The sequence below is a fragment of the Fulmarus glacialis genome, unplaced genomic scaffold, assembly GCF_000690835.1.
Source record: "Fulmarus glacialis isolate BGI_N327 unplaced genomic scaffold, ASM69083v1 scaffold12396, whole genome shotgun sequence".
Taxonomy (NCBI): domain Eukaryota; kingdom Metazoa; phylum Chordata; class Aves; order Procellariiformes; family Procellariidae; genus Fulmarus; species Fulmarus glacialis.
In genome coordinates this window covers 1-26796 of record NW_009217523.1, presented here as the reverse complement: position 1 = coordinate 26796, position 26796 = coordinate 1, and the positions used below count along the sequence as shown (strand labels likewise).

At 36.9% G+C, this 26796-nt stretch overlaps 1 protein-coding gene across 1 annotated transcript; it reads left to right on the top strand.

Moving 5' to 3' along the window:
- Window positions 1–25493, top strand: CPT1A (carnitine palmitoyltransferase 1A (liver); the record flags this gene model as incomplete). Its single annotated transcript, XM_009579708.1, has 12 exons — window positions 1–182; window positions 9694–9848; window positions 10931–11070; window positions 11467–11638; window positions 14937–15038; window positions 15746–15883; window positions 16746–16823; window positions 17499–17606; window positions 18635–18722; window positions 22849–23044; window positions 24162–24350; window positions 25388–25493. Coding segments are annotated over exons 2-12 (1458 nt in total), but the record flags the coding sequence as incomplete, so codon positions are not given.
- Between the last annotated feature and the right edge of the window lie 1303 nt (window positions 25494–26796).

Sequence of the window (26796 nt, the reverse complement as noted above, 5' to 3'; positions counted from 1 at the left end):
TACAACTGACTGTTTGCCATTGCTGCAGTGTAATGTCTATTAGGAGCTAGCAGCATTGGAATGAATCTGCCTCTCAGTGTGTCCTAACCTATTCAAGATCCTAGCTGCAGTGAGTTTGTGAGACAGAAGATTTGTGTAACAAATAGATCTCAAGTCCACTTTTAAGGAAGGCAGCTGTTCAGGTATGTTTAAGTTTCATTCATTGGTCTGTTTGTTATTATCTCTTCCCTTCCATCTGTGCCTGTTGCTCCAGTTTACCATGTAGAAAGGGGATAAAGAAATCGGCCCAAGATTCCAAAGGAGATGCCTGCAGAGGGTAGCTGATATTCACCCATAGGTAATCTTGGAAAGCTGCTTAGGACAGGACACAAACCGATAGGTTTGTCAGTGGGACAGCAAGTTACTGCAAACTCCTTAGCTGTTCCAGTTTCAAACCGTCTGCTGTGGGTGAGGTTTGCAGTAGGTCCCAGTGTTGCTGTATGTGGGCAAATACGTGTATTCAGTTCTCCACCTTGGCTTGAACCACAGCATTTGTTCATTTTTCACATGTGAGAAATCATTTAAGACATTTGCAATTCCAAGGGACCACAGCTGTCTGCTGTAGGTGAGGGTGGGAAGGATTGGAGCCAATGATTAGCAATAACCAAAGATGAGAACTTGAAATTTACATGTCAAATGATGGCCTTTGGAGGAGAGGCTACTGTCTCTTTCCAAGTGACTTAAGCCACTTCAGTCATGGCATAGTCATTTTACTTTAGGGACCCTGTGAGAGAAAACTGCCACATAAACAACAGATTCAGCTTTTAGGAGGCTTAAACTGGTTTTAGCATGTCAGTCACAACTAAAGTGGCATGAGAGAACCTGTCAGTTTAACTTTGTTTTCGTCAGAGCAAATGATAATTGATTGAATGCTATGTCAATTCAAGTTTTGAAACAGAGTGATTCTTTGGTTTCTGTTTTATTTCTATGTCATAGTAATTAGGTTCACCTGAGAAGCCCTGTTGAGTGAATTTAATGCACATGACTATTTATTGCACAGAAATTATTCGGCTTCACTCCTCTCAGATTTCTCTTAATAATTTTGTGTCTGTGGAATATGATTAATCATTGTAAGATATTGGTAAAACTTGAGAGCAGCAAGTATCAGTGTCTTTTTATATGCTTAAGCATGTTTAGATATTATTGAAGGTTAGTATGCAAGAAAGCTATTTGGAATAGAAATTCTCAAGTGAATAACAGTGTCTGGTTAATCTTTATAGTAAGTTCAGAAGTCAGCACCTTGCAGAATATCACATGAACTATGAATAAGCTCTCTACTCTTTCTGAGGCTTTGGTATCTTGTTACCTTTTTGCAGAAGTGTAGTATACACTGCAAGAAAGTGGCATTAGCTAGTAGAATGACCAAGAAACAAGACACAAGGGAGAACAGACAGTCTTTTTGGTCATATGTTTAAATGTTTGAGCAGTATATTTTATACTGTTTATTGAAGATTTTATAGATCAATACCTGAATTTCCTTTCAAAGGCATAAAACTCTAGACAACTTTGATCTTTGTTTGGATTTCTGTTAAACTGAATGCTTTTTCTTTAGCTTTAGTTTTAACTTTGTTCAGCTGTGCATCAAAGGAGCACCAGATGCACATGAGTAAAAGCATTTTTGGCATCCTTTTGGCATTCTCTGGGTTAGCTGCCTTACCAAAATTCTGCCCGAATACTAGATTAAGTATTTATGTCAGATAGTGGTGGGGAGGCAGTCACTCACATAAGAGAGGATGGGACCTTGAGTTACTGAGTCAGTGCTGGATGCTGCTGTACAGCGTATACTTTAGTGTCTGAAACTATTGCATTTGTAGCAAACTCCGTGAAAACACTTTATTGAAGTCACGTCGGTTTTATTATTGATAATACAGGCTTTCTTAATCTGGTAGGAACAGTCAATGTTTTCTCTAGATAGGTATATACATGTAACATTAAATTCCAAGGTCTTATTTTTTATTAGGAGTTTGTACTGTTTCCGACCGTATCACTGCAGTATACATGGCACTTAAGGTCAGCTCCAGAAATCTATCTCCTGCCTTAAGACTCTTATTGGACAATATAGTGGTGTTTAAAATACCAACATACGTTTTAAAACCTTGTATAGTGACACACTGGTGCTTTTTAGTGAGGGCAAAGTTACTGGAATAATGTTGAAAAATTCAGATGAATCATTGTCTGAAAAGTTCATACAAAAATCTCTGTAAAAATTATACTGCAAAATCCAGCTTCTTTTATTCTACAAACTAATAGTACATTTTTGTCAGTTGCAGAAAACTTGCTCTTTTTGAATGTTTGCTACTGCCAGTTTGACTTCCACGGTGTGCTGTTCGCTTAAAGCAATTGAAGCACAGGATTTCTTGTTCAGGCCTTAGTGTCCTAAAGTAAGTTTATTTTTTGAAGCAGATTTATTATAAAAACTCCTACATTAAATTTCATAAAGCATCTCTGCTAGGTATACAATTAAAACTGTATTAAAAAATAGGATTGATGCTTCAAGCCCTTAATCCTCTTAATGGCTCTTCACTGGACTCTCTCCGGTAGTTTCATTTCTCTCTTTTACTGGGGAGCCCAGAACTGGACACAGTATTCGAGATGGGGCCTCACCAGCACTGAGTAGAGGGGAAGAATCACCTCCCTCAACCTGGTGGCAACACTCCTCCTAATGCATCCCAGGATTCTGTTAGCTGCCTTTGCTGCAAGAGCACCTTACTGGCTTGTATGCAACTTGCTGCAAAGTTGCTTTCCAGCTGGTCTGCAGCGTGTACTAGTTTATTGGATTACTCCTCCTTAGGTGCAGGACTTCGCACTTCTCTTTGTTGAGCTTAATAAGGTTTCAGCCTGCCCATTTCTCCAGCCTGTCGAGGTCCATCTGGATGGCAGCTGAAATCCTCTGGTCTATCAGCCTCTACTCCCAGTTTCAGTCCCTGTACTTGTAAATCCATCTGCAGTTTGGTTCTTTTTTTTCTTTGTTTTTTTTTTCTGTCTTCAACCTTTTAAATAGGTTTGACAGCTACTACTTTTGCGTCAAACATCTGGAAGGGTGTCAAATTGATAGACTTCTGAACCTCTGCAGAATTCAGACAGGTGAAGACATACTTGATGAATGTTACAAAGACAACTACACTTATAAAATTTTTTTTGGAAGACTCTAACCTTTTACATTTTTGTAAGAAGAGATCCTACTGCTTGATGTAAGTATTTGATACACTTTTTGGTTTGGAGAAGCTTGTTTGCATGAGTCTTTTTCAACAAAAACAAAAAACTCAAGCAACCTTGATTATCTGTAGATTGCATCCACTTCTGGGATGGCTATATAGATCAATCTTGCCATTAAACTGTAGTTGGTGGCAAAGTGTGGAAGTAAACTAACATGCTAGCAAGTTATTTTAGGATGTTGGCATTGGCTCTGTTGTGCTTCACTACATATCATTTCATTGCAAGCACACTATCTAGGCAAAGTCAGCTGCCATAAGGTAGTCTGAATTACTTTGTGTAGGTGATACTGAAGGCTTGGACTGACAGGAGCATCAATAACAGCTGAAGAGAAATTTGGAATAATGCATGAAGAGATTTGGATGGACGTCTCAGTGTTTGGAATTCTTTTGCTTTTAGTTTAGTATGGTATAAAATCAACAGATTTGAGCATAAACAATTATTCATTGATTTGTATAAAACAATGCATTCATAGTTTTGGCTTTCTAGGAGAGTAGAAAATGCAAATTTCTATGGTTATAGCTTAAACAGGTGAGAGAAAATACTTGATCAAATGTCTCAGCACAAACACAGTGCAGGTGTTACAGTGTTTTAATACTGGCTCTGGTTTCATTAAGTTATTCCTCAGATTCTTAGAATTCAGTGATCTATCCTAAAGTGTCAAAATATGTTAACAAATGAACATACAAATGAAACTTTTTGGATGTCTGTTTTCTTCCAAAAGCTGTAGCAATCTCATCTCCTGAAGAGAGATCTGACATGTGGGCAATAAAATACTGGATAAAACTTCTTCGATGTTTTCAATATTTAAAAAAGTTTCAGAGTTGAAGTCTTTTAAAGGAACTTGTGAGAGCTCCAGAATTTTTTTTCCTGTATGGCTGCTTGTAACATTCAAACAGTAACTCTTACTGCTTTGCATGTTGATAGAAATGGAATTCCCCCCTGCCCCTTTTCTCTTTGAAATAAACTGTTTTGGGAACAAAGACAAAGACATTGGGGCACTTGCTTGGTTTCCCGAGAGTTCAGTTCATTCCATCTGAGTTCAAGGTGTCTAGCTTTAAATGCAAATCTTAATATAGTTCTAAGTATGTTTCCTAACTAAAATTGGGTTCAATATACTTTCAACTGATGTCTCTCTCCACTTCCCATCTTGAAAACTTCCCTAAAAAATATAATTGTAAATGATTTAGTATCACTCTCTTCTCCTCACCAGTCTCTATTCCCATTTGAAACCTGAGCGCTAGACTAAATTTTGAAGTTGTGAGTTTATTTTAAGAAAGGAGCGAATACTTCTTCAAGGTCAGGTTTCTGGTTGGGTGTGGTTTTGGTTTTGGTTTTTGGGGGGGCTTTTTGTTTTGTTTTGGGGTGTTGTTTTTTTTTTTACTTTTAAGCTTGCTAGTAGGAACTTGGCAGGAGTCAGAAGACACTACCTATGTGATAAGATACTTCTTATTGCTTTATTGGTGGTACCTTGCATCTGTATGAAGTTATGAGGGCTTCCAGGTGCTTCCGAATTCAGAACTGCCGTTATACTTCAAGATGCAGTATGTTCTAGCTCTTAGCACAGGAACATGTAATGCTGCAAGTTTGCACACCATCTATGAACAGCCTGGTTTGTGTACCAAAGATGTCTACTTGAGGGATCTGAGAGTATGGGTGGGGTGAAACCTGTGTGGGGTGGTATGTAGCAGTGTTCTTGGAGAAACTGTATGCAGCAGTCGCTGCTTTTCCAAGAAAACTGTCAACCTTTGATCATCAAAGTAGAATAATTGGAGAGAATTGTTTTGTGAGCTTAGTTTGGTTACTAACAGTTGTATGCCCTATATATAAAAGCTAATCTATAAATAGATGTAAAAAATCCGTGAGGAGCGCCTCAAACTAAATTGTTGAGGTAACTTGCAAGTGACAGTCATAGAATTAAGTCTTTCACCAAGGTTTTAGCTATTCAGGCTCATGTGAATAAGACTTCTCTCCAGTTTTCCTCTGCATTTGTTAACTCGCTTCCTTTGCAGGAAAAGGAGCTATAGATGTGAAAACTACATTTAAATGATACGTCTCTTTCCAGTGGATGTTTGGACTCCTGCCAAGGAGAAATGGCAGGGTTTTCTCTATTCCAAGAGGAATAGGAAGTGGGGAAAAAATGGATTACATGAGCCAAGCAATGTATGGGAAGCAAGTGGCTGAGTTCTGAGATAAGAGGTGACGTTGATATCCCCTTAAAGCAGCAGAGTTGCTTTTTGTGAGGTAGAGGTGGTGACTTCACTTTTTTTAGCACTTCTAGCATTTCCAAAAGTAACTGCTTCAGGAATTAATACCTTGTTTTGTGCAATGTACTGTAATACATTTAACTTTTGATCATGGCTTGGTGCTTTTTAAGATGCACATGGTAATTCTTTCACTGTCTTTTAGACATTGTGTTCTGTGTTATGTGCTTCAGAGACACATTACCAACCACAAGTGACTTCTTGCATGCCTGACTAAATGGAAGCATCCTGCACATGGGATCTCTTTTAGCTTCAGATTTTCCAGAGCTGCGGCCCTCATCTCCTTCCGTGGCTGTAGGAACATGTAAGCCCTAATACAGAGTTGACTGTTCAGTGTCTGCAACCTGAAATCATAAGGTCTGTGAGCAGTCTGTGAGTTAAACCTTGGTCTTCGTAGCGTAAATATCCTGAAACTGCAAAAATAGGAGTCTGAGGAGGCTTTATGCATAGTAGGCATAGCAGCATAGTTTTTCAGACCATCAGGTCTATCAGGGCTTAGGCCTTCTAGTGTGCTGTGTGTTTTCTTGACTTAAAAGTGACATCCAACCTAGCAGTACTTGTTTATAACAATGGAAAAAAAATTGTGGTAAGTTTTTATTGGCTCAAGCAGAGGTATGAAAAGGGAAGAGGAGAAACATCTGCAGCTGTTACAACATGTTTGAATTGAAGTAAAACCAGAAGAGAGCAAGGAACAGGCATCTTTCTCCTTTAATTAAAAGCAAAAGAAAAAAAAAAAAAGAAACCAAGTTTTAAGGGGCAAGTGTGTTTTTTAAGATACGTTAATATTATGAGAGAAAATGAAAGGAATGAAAGTAGCCATTTCAGATTACTTTTAGAAATTATTGTGCTTTTTTTTTCTCCTTTAAGTGAGACTTGGCCAAACTGCTAAGAAAATCAAAAGCTCTTGTTTATGGCTCTCTGTTGGGAATGAGGTTAATCAGTATGTGGTGTATTTTGCTGACCAAAATGCCTGAAGTTAGAAGAAAGTTATTGTTTCAGTGTTAGTGTTAGTTAGATTGATGTAGGTGCTGCCTTACTAACATTGGCAAGTCAAGTTTGTAAGTCTCACGCATGCTCCTCTGGCCTGTGCCCTTTTACCTACTTGGCTAGCAAGCACGTGACAGCAGAGGAATGCAAAGGAGGGGAAGTGTACAGCAGCTTATGATTAAATTGGCTTTTAAGGAGGAAAATAAGTGTTCAAAGAAAGGGACTTCAGGAAGTCTTTGGTGTTCAGCCATCATAATTCAGAACACTCTTAAAGGCTTACAGTTTTCTGAAGTAAAGGAAAAGGATGTGAAAAGAAACAAGCCGTTTGATTGTTTCACATCTTAGGGTCAAGTAATACAGTCCTAGAACTAGACTTGTCTTTGCTTTCAGGGCTTGTTTACTTGATTCAGGATTAATTCTTGCTGGATTAATATTTCTTCATTTGTGAATAAGGAATATTTTCCTTATTGAAGCTTATTTAATTTTATGATCATGCTAAGTTTTAATTCATTAAAATATCGGGTTGACTGTTTATGATTAATGCTATTTATAATCTTTTCTGCCTTGTACAGTAGAAATGCATGTGCCTAAAAAGGGAATGGTTCCTGAAATTCTTTCTCTTCAGAAACAGAGAGGAGGATAGTTACAAATTCCCAAGCTGAGAAGTCACAGGGGAGTTGAAGGGTTATAGAAACTAGTTGATGAGGTACTTAAGACACTGGCATTCCAGAATACAAAATTCCATGAGTGAACTGGAGAACCTGTTGGCCCTTCTTGAGACAAATCCAGGTACCTGATTCTCCGTATGAGGATATGGTTGGTTTTGTTGGTGGTTTTTTTTTTTTTTTTCATCGCAGTCTTAATGGTACTGCTAAACATATGATGAATTCTTAACTTTGAGAATCTTTTAACTTTAACTTTTGCTTTCCCTTTGTGCAAACCCTGTTGAGTCCAGGGTATACCATGTATTAGTGCTGCCTGTCTCTGTTTTATTGCTCTCTTGAAGTTTTGGTCTCAACGTCAAACTGGTGATGCACAATTTAAATGAATGAATGGACAGCTGACTTTGACTTCCTGATAGTTGTCTACAGCAAGGCCCCTATGAATAAGCAGTGACAGAGTCATTAAGTACTACAAATTGCAGTTGTTAGTAGGGCATACAGGGCATGTCTTAAAGGTTTTGACACTGATTTGGTTTTTTTGTTGTCCTGATCAGACACTGTACATGCATAGATCAAATTGCATACTATCTGTACAACACTGTGAGCTTTAGCTACCCTTCTGGAAACCCAGAAGCCTGATTCACCCAGGACTCTGCCTCTAAAACTTGAGCAGTGGCTGATGGATTTGGGAGATCTGTGAATTACCTTCAGCCACTGTAGTAGTAGTTGTATTGCAGCGGTTGATCATTGCAGGTTGGTCTAGGGATACGCACTTTGAATATTGCGAACAGTCACTACCTATTGGTCAGCAACCTTACTAGATGCTGCGCAACAGCACTTACTGTGTTCATCTCTGCCTAATGCTCCTTCTCTTCCTATATTGTGTATTTATTTCCTAGAGCCTACTATTACAGCAGCATTCCCAGTTCTTGCATTCCCTAGTTGTCTGCTCATATACCTTTGCACCCCTTCTTTGTGCTGCACATGACTCTGACATAGTAGAATATTTACAGACTGGAGAAGCAGCACTACAGTCATAATAAACTTTTGAAGTGCCCAGCTATACTGCACTGGTTAGACCTGACATGCATGAGGGCGTGAACATCTACCAGAATTTAAGTTTAATTACAAAGTCTAGGCTTCAGGTTTGCAAGAGAAATGTAAATTTCAGCCTTTAGGATTCAAAAGGCATGAAGTAGTTGTACTTTCTTTTGATTTTGCTTAAATAGGAATGCCAGTGCCACCTTAAAACACTTGGTATTGAAAATGTTGTGTTTTGTACAAGTAAAAATGTGAAATTACAACTTGCCCTTGAATCCTGACCTACAGATGGGATTATGGATCCCTCTACCTTTTTGCCATACTTCTAAGAGGATGTTGTTTTTAGGATTACGCTTAGAAGTTTTGGTAAGCTAGTAAGTGAATGTGGACAAAAGACTTTGAAATGACAATGGTCTCCTCAGGAATATGTAGTTTGGACCATTTCAGTGTTATACGTAGAGCCTGCAAAAATCTATGTTCTGATTGTAAGTGCTCAAACAACATTACTCTGAATTAATGATTAGTAGGGGTAACTTCCAGGATATTTATGTAGAAATGCTGGTTACGGAAAGAAAGAAGCTATAAAGATGAGCTGATAAATAAGACCATCAGTTCAATTCAAATTGGCTGTATCCTCAGACAGAGTTGAGACATTAACTGTGATTCTGTTTACATATTTCATTTCTGTTTTAACTTCCAGTGGTTTTTATTTGAGCCTGTTATGCCTGCCCATTATGATGGTCTTTTGTCTATATTGGCACCGTTGTTGATATTTGTTTGGGTAGTTAAACTGAGCTGCAGTTCAATGAAATTTCCTCTTAATTTCAGATTTGCTTATGTGAAGGTCATTTTTCTGACAGTTGTGACTTGGTTTCCTGAACTCTGCGTAGTTTTGATTTTGCACTTATTTGCCAGTCAGAACTCAGAGCTACAGGAGCTATAGTGTCTTACTGCTGTGACTAATCAGCTTGAAATTAAGATATGAAAAAAATTTCAGAGGAAGATATGGCCAGAAGCAGCTTTGTTTTGCTAGCTGAGGTAACAAAATACCTTTTGTTTCAAAATGATGAAAAAAACATTTTCTGAATCTCCTTTATCATTACAGAGTGAGATGCTATGTACCTGCAATACGCTTTTTCTAAATATTATGGCTTTAATTTTCTGCGCGGCTCTGAATTTTTATATATTGCATGTATGCACGATATTCAGCTTGCTGCAATCCCGCCAAAAGGCCAAAGTTACATGAGAGTGTTTTGCTTCCATTTTCAGCTGCTGTGGTTAGAAGAGGTACCTTAATTAACGTACTGGACTCTCAGACTGAAGTGCAAGCATAGCCTGTAAGGAAGAGGCAAGTACTGTATGTAAATTTGTCATACTTTGAAATATTTCCAAAAATTACTGTGTAGAAGATATCTTGCTAGAAATGGACTAAGTCCTAGTTCCTTTGAACAAAAAGGAAATATTTTTTTAACTTTGCTTTTTGACAGAGCTCTCTCTGAAAATGGCAGAAGCTCATCAAGCAGTAGCTTTTCAATTTACAGTAACTCCAGATGGGATTGACCTGCGAATGAGCCATGAGGCACTCAGACAAATTTACCTATCTGGTGTCCATTCATGGAAGAAAAAGTTCATCAGATTCAAGGTATTTTAAATTAGTCAAGTCCACCAAACTTGGGGTTTATTTAATGTTTTATATATTTATTGAATTTTGTTTAGGCAAAACTTAATGTTTATGGAAAATGAAGTTGCTTATTGTGAAAGACTTGTGTGGGTTTTAGTAAGACAAGGGATACTGAGGAAGGTAGCACTGGGTGGTGCTGTGCAAGGCTGAAAGGATACATCTTTTTATTCTATGGCAACAAGATGAAGCAGATGTAGAAATTAACAGTAGCTTTAATTTACTTCATTCTCTTCGTAATACATCATGTAATTATATAATCTTTTAGCATAACTTTAGCAGAAATATAACTAGTAGTGATTTTTAGTGTCATATCACTTAGAGGTACAAGACTACACTCTTGATTTTATGTATTCTTTGCCAAAATTAAATTTTCAAATTAAGGAGAATGTTTGCTGTTTTCAAAAAGTTACCTGAACATCTCTCCTGTACAAGTTATGCTAAGTAGTAATGTTTCTGATGAGGTATTTGATACAGATTGTTGTGAATTTATGTTTTGTTCATGGGATCATAAATGGTAAGTATCTACTAGTAGCAAACTAGATAAGCTACAGGCTATCTTTCAAAAACATATTTTTAACAGTAGCCTTAAAATCTTTTTATAAAGCTATGAGAAGGATTGTTTAAATGATATTAAAAAAAACTTGATTCCAGTTTTCAGTGTCTTGCTCAGTAGAATATTTTTGTATTCATTTAGAGAGGCCTAACTCAGTGTCAGTGGGAATTGTTGAAGTGTTATTTGTTCCAAACTATTTGCTAATTTCACTATTTTTAGTAAGACTTGCAGCAGGATCAGTGTTGTCTACAAAAGAACTTAAAAGTTCTTTTAATTCTTGATATCATTGTGACAATTTTCTGTAGCAGTCAAACTTAACTAAATCCATTCCCTACTCCTGAGTTAAGCATACATAACAAAATGTTGGATAATCTTAACTTCTTGTTTGAAACTGAATGACTTAAATGTGTTGATTTTTGTTTCTTTCCATGGTAATATGAAGTCAACCGCTTTGGTATGAAAAAAATTATGTGAAGGCTTTTCTTTCCAGAATGGAATTATCACTGGCGTTTATCCTGCTAGCCCATCTAGCTGGCTTATTGTAGTTGTGGGTGTGATGTCAACAATGTATGCCAAAATTGATCCTTCTTTAGGAATAATAGCTAAAATCAACCGAACACTTGATACAACGTAAGTAGACTGAAAAGTTACTGTTCCTCTAAAGGAAATCAGTTTTATTTGTAGCTACTCTTAAAGCTAATCCTGTTGAAGTGTATCAATTTTTGAACAAGTCCGTTTGTGACAGAGTAACAGATGTATGAGGGTGTGAAATGGGTAGGTGGTTATACCAGTATTACTACATTGTTTTCTGAGTGTATTTGGGAAGCACATTTGGCAACTTCTGTGGCCTTTGATCTTGCTGCATGAGAGGGTGTTTGGAAAGGAGTTTATGAAAAAGGGCTAAACAGGCATGAAGCTTGTGTAATGCCCGTCTGTAGTACCGTTAGACTTAGGTTTGCAATATTAGGTTCCCTTTAGAACTTAAACTGACATTAACTGGCACATGCTGGCTTTTGTTTTAAATAGCGGCTATATGTCAAACCAAACACAGAACATCGTGAGTGGAATACTTTTTGGCACAGGGCTTTGGGTTGCCCTTATTGTAACAATGCGCTACTCTCTAAAAATGCTGCTTTCCTATCATGGTTGGATGTTCGCTGAACATGGCAAACTTTCTGCAGGCACCAAGTTTTGGATGGTAAGGATATATTGTCTTCCTGTTTCATCTTAACTTCTATCTGATCTGTATTCAAAGCCCTAAAAGAGAAAACTTTGTAGGTTTTTCCTTGCTTATGTTTTCTGTGTCATGGGGCAGGAGGCTGTTAGGTAGATATTTATACTTATTATTGTCATCCTTTTGATGCTATAATTAAACTATTCAGCATGGCCTTGTAGAAGGAAGAGTAAACACTTAAAGAATAACTTCTAAATTTGCCACAAGGCCTTGGGACTGTGCGACTCAAATATCTACTTTTTCTCTATGTGCAAGTACAACTTAAAGAACTTGGGCTGCAGCACCAAAAAATCTTGTTCTCCTCAGAAAGTGCTACCCTAATTCTTTGTTGAAATGTTAGGATTTCTAGTCATCTATTCTAAAATTAGTCTTATGCTTGAAGAAAATAATATTGAATGTCCTTTCAATTGATGTAGTGGTATGCCTCCAAAATGAGTTGGAAAGAAAGCGTAAGGTAGGTAGCTTGTTACGCAGTTTTGACATAAGGATAAAATGAGAGTGGTCTGGCTCCTCTTGATTATTGTGGTGCTTTGGAAAAGGATTCTTAAAGGATGTGATAGGTATAAAGTGAAGAAATGTACATATAGGTGCTCAAAGAGATGAAGTGGGTTTTTGTTACTTGGACTTGGTTGTTTCAACTCACTTTTGCCAGTATTGTTATAGAAATAACTTAAGCGCCTTACTGTGATAAAATTAGTCTCTGCAGCTTCAAAAATTAACTGATGTGTGTTATATAACAACATGTCATGATTTATTATGAGATATGTTCAAGAACAGGTATCCAGAATGGTACACTAAAATAGAATTTAATGTTCATCTGTTACAAATGAAATTTCTAATTGATAGTTTCTCCTGGAAGCGGTATCAGGAGCCTCATGACTCGAATTTGTACAGTACAGGCTCTGAATGGTAAGGCTTTCTGTCAATTGCTTGAAGCTGTAGCTGTCTCCGTTTTCAGCATGCCCTACCAGATAGATATTTTAAAGCTGCTAATATTGCCTTATCAATCTTAAATGGTATGAACTGTAATGCTACTGACCATGCTTTGTCACGTATTATATTTATAAATTTTTGTCTATTATATGTTGCATATGTATTTTGTTGTGTATTATATATGTTTTAAAATACAGAACACTGTAAAGGTGTATGCCCAACAGTGTCTCATCTATACTGAATATGAAACTCTATTTTAGTAACTTATTCTTTCTTTAGCTAGTCCCAACAAAAGAGAAGACTGGTTTCCCTAGTAAACCAGTACCAACTACCTTAGATTTCTAGATTTTTATTGTCCTTTAATATTGTGTAATTTTCTGGAGGGGTTTTCCTGTTGGTGTTTTTTTTTTTTCTTAGCTGTTTTTCATGCTGATTAACAGCATGAAAAATGCTATCGTGAATATACTGTCTTCTGTTCAAATAGTCATGCAGATCAAAAACCTGAGCTCTGATTTCAATCAGTACAAAGTGATTTTCAGGCTGGTTGGAAGTCTGGTGGCACTTTTAATGAACATATTTCATCTTCTAAAGTCAAATTTCATGTACCAGCATAAGGGGAGAAATCCAAGTATTAGTTGCAGTTTTAAAAAATAAGTTAAAAAATAATAATAATCTGTGAACAGATGCAACGCATGCTAGAATGAGATTATTTGCTGTGTCTGCATATGAAATTAGAGATGTACTTAAGTATGCATGTCTGTCAGATCACTTTAATGGTCTCAAACTATTATAAATTCTCTACTACAAGTTTACTTAAGAGATAAATACCGTGAAATGTGTTTGCTGTTTTTGTGGTTGAGCAGGTACTCTCTGTCTGAAGACAATTTCAGCCTTTCCAGGCTTAAGGGTTCTGGAATAAAATTGTCCCCAGAATTAGATTTTTTTCTTATGAAAAGCTGAGCTTTTTTTCTCACCTGGCTTCAAATTTATCTTGTCATGAAACACAACTAGATTTCAGTGGGCTGATCACTGTGGTTCATCCATGTACATCTGACAATTCTCTGATATAGATCCATTTGCAAGGGAGGTGTTTGCTGGGGTAATACTCTGCAATTCTTAATAGTTTCGTGCTGCCTAAAACAACCTCCTCTAGCTGTGCTGACCAAGGAAATTGAGAGAGGGGAAAAACTCTGTATTTTAACAAGTAGTTTTGTCAGTTGGGGAAGGAATAGAAGGGAGAAGTTCTAGGAATTTAGTAGTGAAATGACATCCTCTGTTTTCTTCTGTCTTTAGTCTATTGGCCTATATACAATATACGGTATAGTATATTGGACCAAGATTAGCCTTTGACAATAAAGGTTCCACTGGATTGTTGGTGTAATACTTGACCTTACTTTCATGCCGAAGTAGGGTGATAATGTCAAAATCCTTTTATGTGTAGCCTAGAAGTTGCATGGTCTAGACTTTCAGCCTAGTGCGTGTCACAGCTGAGAAGTAGTCGTAGACAGAAATGCTGCTTCTGTCTTCAGTCTCCCATAGAAAACAGGAGATGCTGTAATATCTGAAGCTAAGATGGGAACTGTTATCTCTGGCTTTTTTGTTTTGTTGTTGGTTTTTTTGTAACACAAGCACTGAGTATAACATTGGCATGCTTGCACAATTTGGTATGTTTAAATCATGCAGTAGACTACCTGAGATAGACTCATGCTTGAAGAAACTCCCTGTAACATCAGTACTATTATTGATGTTGAGCTATAACTTTGGAAAATACTAAACCATGATTTGAAAGCATAATTATTATTTTTAAAGGTGGCTATATTTATCTAGGATCCTTAGCTGAGCAATGGGCTTGATAATGATTCCCATTTTGAAGCACAATATAGATATTTTTGTAGTATCTACTATATAGTAAAAGATAATTGGTAGAATTGATTTTTTTTAATCTTTACAGAGGGAAATGTGTAAAGAAAAGAAGTGTTAAGTAAGTGCTCTGTCTTTATTTTCTCTTGAGATCGAGGTGTGCCTTGATCTCAAGGTGTTCATAAACAACAATACCACCTAATGACCAGAAGATTGTCTGGGAAGTCAGGAATGTCTATGACTGTCTTTCTCTTCCACTGACATGTTGTTTAACCTTGAGGATGTTAGTTTATGTCAGTGCCTTTTTTATTTGTGAATTGGTGATAAATATGGTAGTTAGCTAAATTTACTACTGTATAATTTACCAGTGAAAAGAACTATGAGTTACATTACACTTTATTACTCTGTCATTTTTCTTTTGTTGAACCTAATAATTTGATGTGTGTGGTTTGTTTTTGTTTTTCTTCAGGCACTTGTAAAACTCTTCTCAAGACGTAAACCCATGTTATACAGTTTCCAGACATCTTTACCACGATTGCCAGTTCCAGCTGTTAAAGACACAGTCAGTAGGGTGTGTTTACATTCATTAATTCATTTTCTTCAGTAACATTGAATCCATATTTAGATGCCCTTGTGGGTTTTTTTGCCATGTCTTATGAAAGTATTGCATGGTGGTATTAATATGGTGTAATGGATTAAAACCTTTGCATAGAAATTAAAATAAAGGCTATGACAAACTGCTGAAACTGGTGACAATTTGAAGCTGGCACAACTCATATTGGATGATGTGATGTCTGTTTATGTAAGACTATGCAACAAACTGTGATTTCGAGAGCTTTTGAAACGTATTGGTTTTTTTATCTTCCACAGCTTGAACATATAAATGTGTGTTTTATGACACAAAACCTTATAGCAAAATGTGTAAGCAGGACAGTATGTTACAGAAACTGAAGGTTTGATTTTTAGAGATGAAAAAAATCTCTGCCTGATACTGAAGCAGCACTATGTCTTCCCCTTTTGAGTGGAAAATGTATCTTTAGAACAGTAACCTCTTCCACTTGTGATTTGCTGACAGATGTCTGAAAAAAGATCTCATTTTTGTAGTTTGCAGGCAGATGTTTAGAAGAGTGTATACTCTTATTTTAACAACACAGTAATTGCAACCTTATGAATTGAGTCTGGATAATCTTTGTCTACTGTTCAAATGCTTTGTGTAGGAATGGCGAGAAGCTACGTATTAGTTACTATACTGATGCTGATTCTTTTCCTGTATTCTAGTATCTGGAATCAGTTCGGCCACTTATGGATGATGAAGAGTTCAGAAGAATGGAGGGTCTTGCCAAAGATTTTGCATTTAATTTGGGACCAAGGCTTCAGTGGTATTTGAAGCTAAAATCCTGGTGGGCCACAAACTATGTGAGTAGATAAATAGGAGGCTCAATGGTTCAAATGACATAACTTAATTTGTTCCCTGTTGCCTTTTTTGGCTAAGCTTTTATTCTTTCTTAAATGTAAAATAAGGTAATTGAAACTGCCTAATATTTTTGTAAAGTGCATCAGAAACTACCTGATTTGCACAGAAATAATTTGTGTGATTTGGTAAAGAAACAGTGTGGTGAATGGAACTTGAAAGAATGAATCCTCGTTTTGTGGTTGTTATTCTGGAGCAGATTTAGCTTTTGCTGTTATGATTGCTTTTGAGGCTGTTTATTTGCTTGTTAAGCTTGATAACTCAACAATGGGGTGGCTACCCAGGTATTTTAGAAGACTGATTTCGAACAACTTTTTTATATAGAGCAGCTAAAGCATATGGAAGAGAGATAAAGAATTGTAACAATAAGTTTTGGTTTTTTGTTTATCAAAAAGAAAACCCAAACCCCAACATCATAGTGAGAACTGTAATATAATTCCTTCCTCACATATTATCTAACATCTAGCTGTATCCAGTAGCCTAAGCTGAGCTGCAGTGTCCTGAAAAAGACTGCAAAACATTCAGGAGATCTGATCCATTTTAAATATTAGCTGAAGACGGTGACTTCTTCAGCAGCTTATTAGAGAGCTACAGCTGAATTTAATTTAATTCTCTCGCCCCTTTTTTGCTATTTTCCCTAAAGTTTAACACAAACTAGGTTTTTTGTTTGTCTTTAAGTAGGGGGGCAAGCTAACAGTTTCCTTCCTGCTTCTGTATGGAATGTTGTGTTGTGGAGTCATTAACATAGAAGATGCAATCTGTGGAAATTCTGAGATTTTAATGCCTTTGTTTTCCTTCCTGCTACAGGTTAGTGATTGGTGGGAAGAATATATCTACCTTAGGGGACGTGGACCAATTATGGTTAATAGTAACTATTTTGCAATGGTAGGTAAATACTATAAACACGTTATGTGTCAAAGAAGCACTGTAAAATTTCTGCCAGGTATCTTATTTCATTATATCTTTCTATTTAGAAATCCATTGCTACTGAGTATGTGACCTTTGTTTTTCTTTCTTCTAGTATAACCTGCAGCCAATGTGTCCAAGTACAGTGCTATCTTAATAATAAACTTAGCGCATCTGCCACTTAGGCAAACTTATGCAGTAATGACTTACACAGTTTCGTGCTTACTGCAATAAGCAATCTTTCAAAAGCTCCATGTAAAACTTCATGGGTAACACGGTTCAACAAAGGTGTGCACTCATATTTGCAAATGTCGGTGCGGGGAGTAAAATTGTAAAAGACACTAAAATTAAAAGCAAAAAGAGGAAATACGGTAGTCTTGGATTTGAGTTTTAAGTAGCATTGTCTTTTCTACGGGGACGATTAACAGCTGTCATGTATGTTTTAGGACTGATGCTGTTTAAGGAGATTGTGACTGTTGAAGAAATTTAAGTTTCAAGTCATCAACTGACTGCACTAGTGCACTTCATATGTTTCAAAGCCTTTTCTATATCGACCAGAATAAACTTCAAGAACGTGGTTGAGATGTACTACCGGTATTTTTTTTTAAATGTAGTCTGATAATCATTAACTTACGATTCTTATGTACTTTACAGGACTTCCTTTATTTATCTCCCACAACCTTGCAGGCAGCTAGAGCTGGTAATGTTATCCATGCCATCCTGCTCTATCGGAAAAAACTGGACAGACAAGAAATCAAGCCAGTATGTATATCATTTTAAATGGCTTTTGATCTTTTTCCAGCACAGTCTGTAAGAAGTTGATCAGTTTTCAGAATGGGAGAGGAGAGGAACGTCTTATTGTCAGAACTACATGCAAGATGTAACTAAATTTGTGGTCCCAAACATCTTGGTTATCACTTGAATTGCACATGGGCAGAAACGACCAACTATCAAAAATACAGGATTCTGTCATGCCAACTAATTGCAGTATTTGAAATTAACTATTATTTGCCCAAAAGACAAATAGAGGCTTGTACTTGCATACATTAAGTATTCTGTATAACAAATGTTATTGGTATGTGCTAAGCATGTAATGGTACTTTTGAGCCCCTGAGGTCTGAAAAGTCTGTGGTATCATGTAGGCTGAGCACAAGGGGTAGTTGGGACAAAGGACTAGACCTTGAGGCCAAGAGTGGGCCAGTGGCAGCCTAAGTATAGATGATGATAAAATCCTGTGTTGCACTAATTTCTAGGTAGCAAAGGTGAATAGGCAAGGTGAATCCCATTCTGAATTTCTGTTCTGTCCAGTGGCTGTGTGTTGTAGTGAACTGTGGAAATAATTAAGTAGTTTCGTTGAAGGTCATGGCAGGGATGTGGTTAGTTGTATCTAACTACAAATCTGAGAAATGTGAACTTTTGTTCCTACATAGCCAGAAATAGCTTTAAAAGAAGAAATTAAGGGGTAATGCATGCTGCATGTATAAGTTTTGTATCTGGACCAGCCATTGAGAGCTCTTTGGATTTCAGATGCTAGCTAGCTTCAGTAATCTCTCCTGAAGGGTGAGCTTTTGGTAGGAGGGAAGAAAACATAGCTACTGGAATGTCAGTGGAATCTTCCACATGTTGTTCAAGGAAAGACAATGAGTCGGGGGTGGAACCAAACCTGAGCTGATGTATTATAAATCTTACTGTTCTACAGCCTGTCTTTAGCCAGATCCTGTTTTTTCTTTCCTTTTTAATTTGCTAATTGTATATGCAAAATTACATTTTAATGTACCTTTGCGGCACAGATTCTTCTGATGGGATCTACTGTTCCACTCTGCTCAGCTCAGTGGGAACGGATGTTTAATACCTCCCGTATCCCAGGAGAGGAATCAGGTAAGCAGGGCCAGCCAAGGAGAATAAACATCTTAATGGAATTCAGTTTTTGGAGTATTTTCTGCTAAAATCCTTTTTTTCCAGATAAGGATCTGACAGACACAAGGACACACCAATACTGTGTTCCGATACTCAGGAAGTAATGAATTGCTATAGAGTGCACAGATGTTTTTCCTTTTATAGGGTGATTTTGATACTTCTTCACGTTTTTTTTTTTTCCCTCTTCCTTTACTTGAATTAAAAACTAACTTCAAGAAACTGTTGTCTGCCCTGTGTTTTTAATTTATAAATAACCTTTACTTTTCTCCATTTTACTCTTTCAGGATCCTTTGATATCCATGTTTCTATCTGTGTAAAAGTTGTGTTCTCTTATCTCAACCATTTAAAAATCTTTTGCTTGCTTGACTTTCCCTTTTTCTTTTCAGCTTATGATTCACAACATCATCCCAATGTGTTCTTCTCAATATGAACATACATTCAACACTAGTTGTTTACCTGGTTTAGAGGCAGATACAGTCTTAGTCCTGTCAAGGTTTTCAAGGCCACTGTTACCTTGACCTTTTGTATGCACTGTAAGACATCAGCTACGTGAAATCACCTGTAATAAGGACTGTGTCCAAAACTTCTTGTAACACATTAGGAAAATATATACTCTGGGTTTTGTTAGTTCCTGCCCTGCCGTAACTCCCAGCAATGGTCTGATGGTTCTAAGCTATGAGTAACTAAGTTTCACATTTTAACGTTGAATAGAGGGGTGTACCTGTTGACTTACAGCAGGGTCATTTTTCACCTGAGTCTGTTCCTGCGACTTGTGCTTGTTGTGGGAGACTAAGGATATGTTTACATGATCACAAGCAATCATGTTAGCTCAGTCAAAAAAAAAAAAAATTAAGTGACAGTTCATATACACTTTCTCACTGTAGGCGTACATATGCTTTCATTGCATGCATTCATTAACGCTGTCTATATACATAAAAGCATTTTACTGTAGTCATTGACAAACCTTTGATAAATTGTTTGTTGTTGTATCTCAACATAAAAATATATTTTTTTGATGATCAATACATCATCCTCTGATCTTGAGGCTGATTCTTCTCCATATGGCGTTTCTCCCCAAGGTAGCCTCCAAAGATCTCCATCAGCTTATACTAAATTTTCCAGGCTCAAGCTGGTTTTTATGATCTTAATATTAAAGTGGCTTTTTTGTTGTTGTTTTTTTTTCCTGAGTTGTGTCACTGTAAAAGGAGGCAGATTTGCATCTAGAAATACTAACATTTGTAGTCAACAGGTGGGAGAAAACATTGCTCTCCATTTTCTTGTTCTTTGAGAAGCAAACTAGTAATTTCACAGCAGATTTGAATAGAGACTTCTGTTGTGCTTTCTACAAAAGCTTAAGCTATATCTAGGTTTCTCTGATCTGGTTATATGCTGAAGAGCCTCTTAGAACTGACTTCACATGTTTATCCAACACTGCATCATTGTGGCAGCATCAAAATGAAATACAGCATTTTGCAGAGTTATCCTGACAGTCATGATTAGTGCAGAGGACAATCACTAGGAATTTGGAATGCAAGGGATTATTGGCTAGTCACCTCCATTGGGAATGTACGTATAGGCTGTCACTTGAAGATAGGATGTTTTTTTTTAACTTTCTTTGAGATGTGTAACTCAGTCTTATGTGTCAAGCTGCCTTTGAGCGTGTTAGTCCCACTCAACTTCAGAAAAAAACCCCAAGAGTTTCTAAACAGACGCAGGGATGTGCCCATTCTTCCCTGCTGGAGGTCTGACATTTTCTGTACTGTGTGAAGTTGGATAAGGGGGGAAAGTGGCATTGGCTAGTAGATAAAGCGGTAGGTGCATGTGTCAGATAAGGATTTTACTCTCAGTTCTGCTGCTGGCCTTTGGTGGATTATTGAGGAATTATTTCCCAGCTATGCCTCAGCTTCCTTTATCTGCAAAATGGAGAAAAGCATATCCCTAATGTGATTACTCCCTGATCATGAACTAGTAGCTTAAGTAGACTAGCAAGTTTAAAAATATCTATTAGACAACTGTAGCTATTGTTATTTAGAATACTTCAAGTACGGAAAGTGCTACCCCTGCCCCTTCCCTGTCCTCAGTAAAATAAAAGGTATGAACTGTTTGCATTTTGCTTTGGATTTGGTGTTCTCTAAGTCTAAAATGAGTTTTGCACGAAAGTGTAGAAGTGGCCCATTCTAACTATAAGACCTCATTAAAATACATCCTGTATATCTTAATGGTTCTCCTCAGTTTCTCCTGTTTAAAGTCTTTCAAATTAACATACAGTCAGCATCATAAAATTACCTTATATTCCTCCTAAGCACTTCACATTTCCTATTTTACTTTTTCCGTTTTTCATTGTTTCTATTTTTCTAAAGGAAAAATAACTTTTGTCATTCTGTATGTGGATAAGTGAGTTATAAAGACATTTTTCCCAGATTCTTATGAGTAGCTTGATTTCTTGCCCCCTGATTTCAATTATATTTTAAATATTTTATGTATGTTACAGTTCCTAAAGGAGCAGAATATTAAAAGAAAAAAAAAAAAAAGAAAGAAAAAATTCTGTGGCATGTCTTTATGCTATTTGGTGGTAAAATCTTAGTGAACATTGTATCCTGTTACTTGAGAAGTTGTTTAATTTTCATGTATTTTAAGAAAACACACTATGGAATGAACCACTTCTTTTCAGCAGGGAAGAGCCTTTATGTCTTTCCATTCCCATTTTTTAAATAGGAAACCCATGCAGCATGTTACATTCATCTTCAGATGTACATAAATGACTTCTTGGACTGGCAAGAAAAAGGAAAGGATTTTTTCGTATTAAAACAAATCCGTAGTCCTGGCGCATAAATCTGTATTTAGGCCCAAAGTAAGGTATCTGAAAGGTAATTGCCAGGGCTCAACAACAGTTGTGAAGTCAGTTGTTGATGTAAATGACTAATGATCTCTCTCTTGCTTTTTACACTCAAGAGGTTGTCTTGTTTGTACGGACACATCATGTACATGAGACAAATACTCGGGGTATCCCGACTCAGGTTGGGATTGTAGAAGAAGTTACCTCACTAGCTGATTGCTTTGCTGCTTGTTTTCCCCCTCTGTGGGGTTTCTCCTCAATTCACAACCCATTGTATTAATGTACTTGACAGTTGGAGTGATGCTTTTGCCAATCCTAGCATTTTTACCACAGGCATCCTATCTTTGGCAGAAATGCGAAGTGGGATCAGTAGATGGAGCATACCTAACAAAACTTTATGGATAGCTGAGAGCACCCAAAGTATAGAACTCTTTCCTGGTACAATGTTTCTCAGATCTCTCAGAATCATGACTTTTAGGCTCAGCCCTCGTTTTTGACATCTTTCTTCACCATCTCAGTAATGGGCCTTTTCAGATTCGTAGGAATATAACAGTTCTTTGGGGTAGTGAAGGAATTCAATTAAAGTTTTCATCAATTGAGGGCTTTTCCTGGCTGCTGTAGAAACCTTCATCTGTGGTTTGATACAATGCCTTCATGACTAAGTTCACGCTCATCCCAATTAAGCCATATGAATAATAAAGCGAGGAAAAATTTGTGGCGTAGGTTTCTGCTTCACTGACTTCCATAACACTACACTTTTGGGCCATAGATGGAGTATTAGCTCTGCATCTGCCAGGATAAACATGAACAAAAGCTTATGGTGCTAAATCAGGGCTCTCTTAAGACTCCCCACAGATTGTACCGTGAGTTGTCTAGCACTTGAATGCACATGATTTAAAAGTACCTTTCCTCAGACTCATCTAGTGTGTTCTTTTGCTGACTGCTTAATCAGACTACGCTCCTAGTACTCACTTCTCAGATACAGAAATACAGATTTAGTTGCTTAATATTGGCCTCCAGTGTGCAAACTGGTGCAAACGATTATCAAATCTGGGTATTTGACTGTTTCATGCAGGAATCTTTGTGCTGAAGTAACATGGGGGAGGGGTTTATACCACACTATTTATTACTTTGTTAAAATAAATAAGCTGTGGCTAACTGGTAGTGCATGCAGTAGTCTTTTGGTGTTATTTAGTGCATTAGCGTTTTGAGACTTCAGCTTTGTTTTCACATAAGCAATTGCAATTCTAGATACTCTCCAGCACGTGAAAGACAGCAAACACATTGTTGTGTATCATAAGGGCCGTTACTTCAAAGTGTGGCTGTACCATGATGGTAGACTGTTGAAACCCCGAGAAATTGAACAGCAGATGCAAAGAATTCTTGATGATGAGTCAGAGCCTCAGGCTGGTGAAGAGAAACTAGCAGCTCTTACTGCAGGAGATAGGTATGGTGGTTATTATTTTTTTAAATTAATTGTAATATTTAGAAATAGTTGCATAACATACTAAATGAAAATTGCCTTTGGAGTTTTAAAATGGTCTGCAATCTGTTAATTATACCTTGATCACCGATTTTGTATATCGCTAACATGTAACAGCTCTTCAGTCATTTGTAACTAAGTGGAGTTAAAAGTATTTTGCAATGGCAACCCTGTATACAGATTACTGGTACTTAGCTGCAGAAGTTTGGTTTAATTGTGCTTTTTGTAAGAGTGGTAATTGGAAGCTTTACAGTATTACACATATTGAACTACTTGAGTTTTATATCTACTCTGGGGTTCTCTGGCATTTTAAAGAATATCTGAAAAATTAAGATTGAGAATGTGAATTCAGTAACTGTTACTCCATATTCATGACTTGCACTTACAAAATAAAGCAGTGTGTATTCAGTTGGTTCTAGGTGCAAGATCATTTAATTCAAGGTGGCAAACTTAATTCAATCTGTCTAGTTGTTTCTGGACAAGAGAGAGAAAGAGCTGTGAATTTTAATACAATTTCTTACTAGGAGTCCTTCCTTTTTCTCACTTTCTGCTTTAAAACAAACTGAAATATTTTTTCATTGGAAAAACCACATAAATTTATAAATAAATATGGTGCAACCATACAGAAATTACATTGTTCAGGACTTCTTTAACTTCAAATCTATTTCAGGCATTTACCATGGAACTTTTTATTGACAATTGTCCAGACTCTTAGATTTAGGCGTTACAACAATGGATATTAATATCTGTTGATTGTTTTCATTATTATCACTAATTTCTTCCATGTAATAGATACTTTCTTTTGTTCCATATAAACATAGATGATCTATGCTATACATATTGCATGCTGCAGAAATGTTGAGCATTAAGCTTCACACGTGTGATGATATGTTGAATTGGTTCTTAGGATTGCATTGTACGTGTATTTTCAGAACTTTTCACTGCTGATATAGTTTAAATGCAATGAAAGTGATTGCTTCAAATTTGATAAAAGTAGGAGGAATGTCTCCTAGTGACCTTAAGGGTGATAAAACATTGACAAATTCACGTAATCTGGCTATAAACCAAATTCTTTTTGCAGAGTACCATGGGCTAAAGCTCGACAGGCTTATTTTTGCCGTGGAAAGAACAAACAGTCCTTAGATGCTATTGAAAAAGCAGCATTTTTTGTGACATTAGATGACATCGAGCAAGGGTACAGGAAAGAAGATCCAGTGAGGTCACTGGATGTATATGCAAAATCCTTAATACATGGCAGATGTTATGACAGGTACAGTATTGACTCTCTAGAAAACGCCTTGTCTTTTTTAGAATTTCACTAATTCACGTGGCTAATACATATGAATTAGTGACTTATAAGCTGATAAATTTCGTAGACTCACAGAATGGTTTAGGTTGGAAGGGACCTTCAAAGATCATCTAGTCCATTGCCCTTGCCATGGGCAGGGACGTCTTTCACTATATCAGATTGCTCAAAACCCTGTCCATCCTGACTTTGAACACTTCCAGTGATGGGCCATCCACAACTTCTCTGGGAAACCTGTCCCAGTGTCTCACCACCCTCATCGTAAAAAAAATTTCTCCCTTATGATGAATCTAAATCTACCATCTTTCAGTTTATAACGGTTGCCCCTTGTCCTGTTACTACGGGCCCTGGTAAAAAGTATTTCCCAGTCTTTCTTATAAGCCCTCAATATATTGAAAGGCCGCAAGAGGATGTCCCAGAGCCTTTTCTTCTCCAGACTGAAAAACCCCAACTCTCAGCCTTTCTTCATGGGAGAGGTGTTCCAGCCCTCTGCCCGTTTTCATAGCCCTCCCCTGGACCCGCTCTAACAGGTCTGTGTCTTGTACTGGCAACCCCAGAGCTGGATGCAGTATTTCAGGTGGGGTCTTATAAGAGCAGAGTAGAGGGTGAGAATCGCCTCCCCTTGACCTGCCAGCCATGCTGCTGCTTGTGCGTCCCAGGATATGATTGGATTTCTGGGCTGCAAGCACACATTGCCGGCTCGTGTCCAATTTTTCATCCACCAGTACCCCAAGTCCTCTGCAGGGCTGCTCAATCCATTCATCCCCCAGTCTGTTGATACTGGGGATTGCTCTGACCCAGGCGCAGGACCTTGCACTTGGCCTTGTTGGACTTCATGAGGTTTAAATTTATGTCTATTTATTTAAACAAACTATTATTTAAAAAAAAAAAGCCAAGAACTAGTGCATTTGAATGTGAATGTTTGAGAGAGATGAAGTTACAGTATAGAAATGCTTTTGAAATGTACAAAACCATAAGGAAATCTTTAATTTCTTTTGTAGGTGGTTTGATAAAACATTCACTCTTATAGTATTCAAAAATGGCAGAACGGGTCTGAATGCAGAGCACTCTTGGGCAGATGCTCCTATTGTTGGACACCTCTGGGAGGTAGGTGTTTAGTACAAAAAGTTAATACAGAAGATAATGTGTATGGTCATGCAACAGCCCAGAAGATCAGCAATTCCTTTCAATCCCTTGCATTCATGTTGCTGGTGAGTGATTATGGGCCTGTGTCTACAGCGACTGTAGGATTTAAAAAAAACCCACCTTACTTAAAGGACAGCAACCTCTTCTTTTAAATTAAAGGTCTTTACTACATTTTAAGGAGCACAGATATCTTCACAGAAAAGTCATACAGCTCCCAATCTAACTTGTTTATAATATTCTAAATCAATAGATTGTTGCCTCTTTGATATGGCATTGTATTTTGCATATATACATATACATGCTCCTGAAGCACTTAAGCTTTCTTGTGCTATAAAAATCCCATACTTACTTTCAAAATTTAAAGAAATGGTACAGAATTTAACTTTTCCTCTAAGCTATTGTTTGATAAGCTGCAGATTGGTACAGTGTTTAAATTACCTCTTGTATTTATTTGCAATGAATGGAATAAATGCACTTTTTGTCAGGTTTGTTCATCATGAGCTTAGTTTATTACTTGAAATCCAATTTGATTTTTTTTCTTTTTCTTTTTGAAGCTTAAACCCATACGCAGTTACATGACTCAGTCACTTAAAACTGATTCATAAACTTCAGCTAACTCTGATTTCATTATGGATTTGTGCAAATGGGTCTCAGGTGTGACTGGTGCCCCAAGTAATTTCCTAATTTTATTATATAAGCATGTGTGTAAGAACAAAAAAATCCTCATTGCATTCTCTAACCAGAGAAGAAAGAAGGCCAAACTGATTTGAGATTGACTTGACAGTGTAGTTTAGACTAGCTCAATGGAAAAGTTACTTTGTTTTCTTTTAATGAATGATGTTATATGCTTTAGTTCTTATCTCCGTACTTACTATTAGGTGGTTCATTTTCTGCTAAGATAAACCGCTGAAATAAACTAAGTAGGATTTTGTTCCCTAAAAAGTTATCTGTTGCTAGCTTTTTATAGATTGTCTATTTTTAGAATAGAATGAATTAAGCTTTTTTTCATAGTTGAAATGTTCTGACCACTAAGTGAGAAAATTAAATTAAAAGAAGATATTAGGAATACATATGTAGAACATGCAATAGATTTTTGTCAAGCTTTTTCTTTCTATATTGAGCAGATTCAAATCTATTGATAATTCTGTATTTTTTAATTTGTTTTATTACATTGAGGATGTTGTTTGAAGTCTTGTAAGACAAAGCCTTTTTTGTCTGTTTTTCAAGTTGTATTATGTAGGCTTAGACAGGTACACTCTTCGCT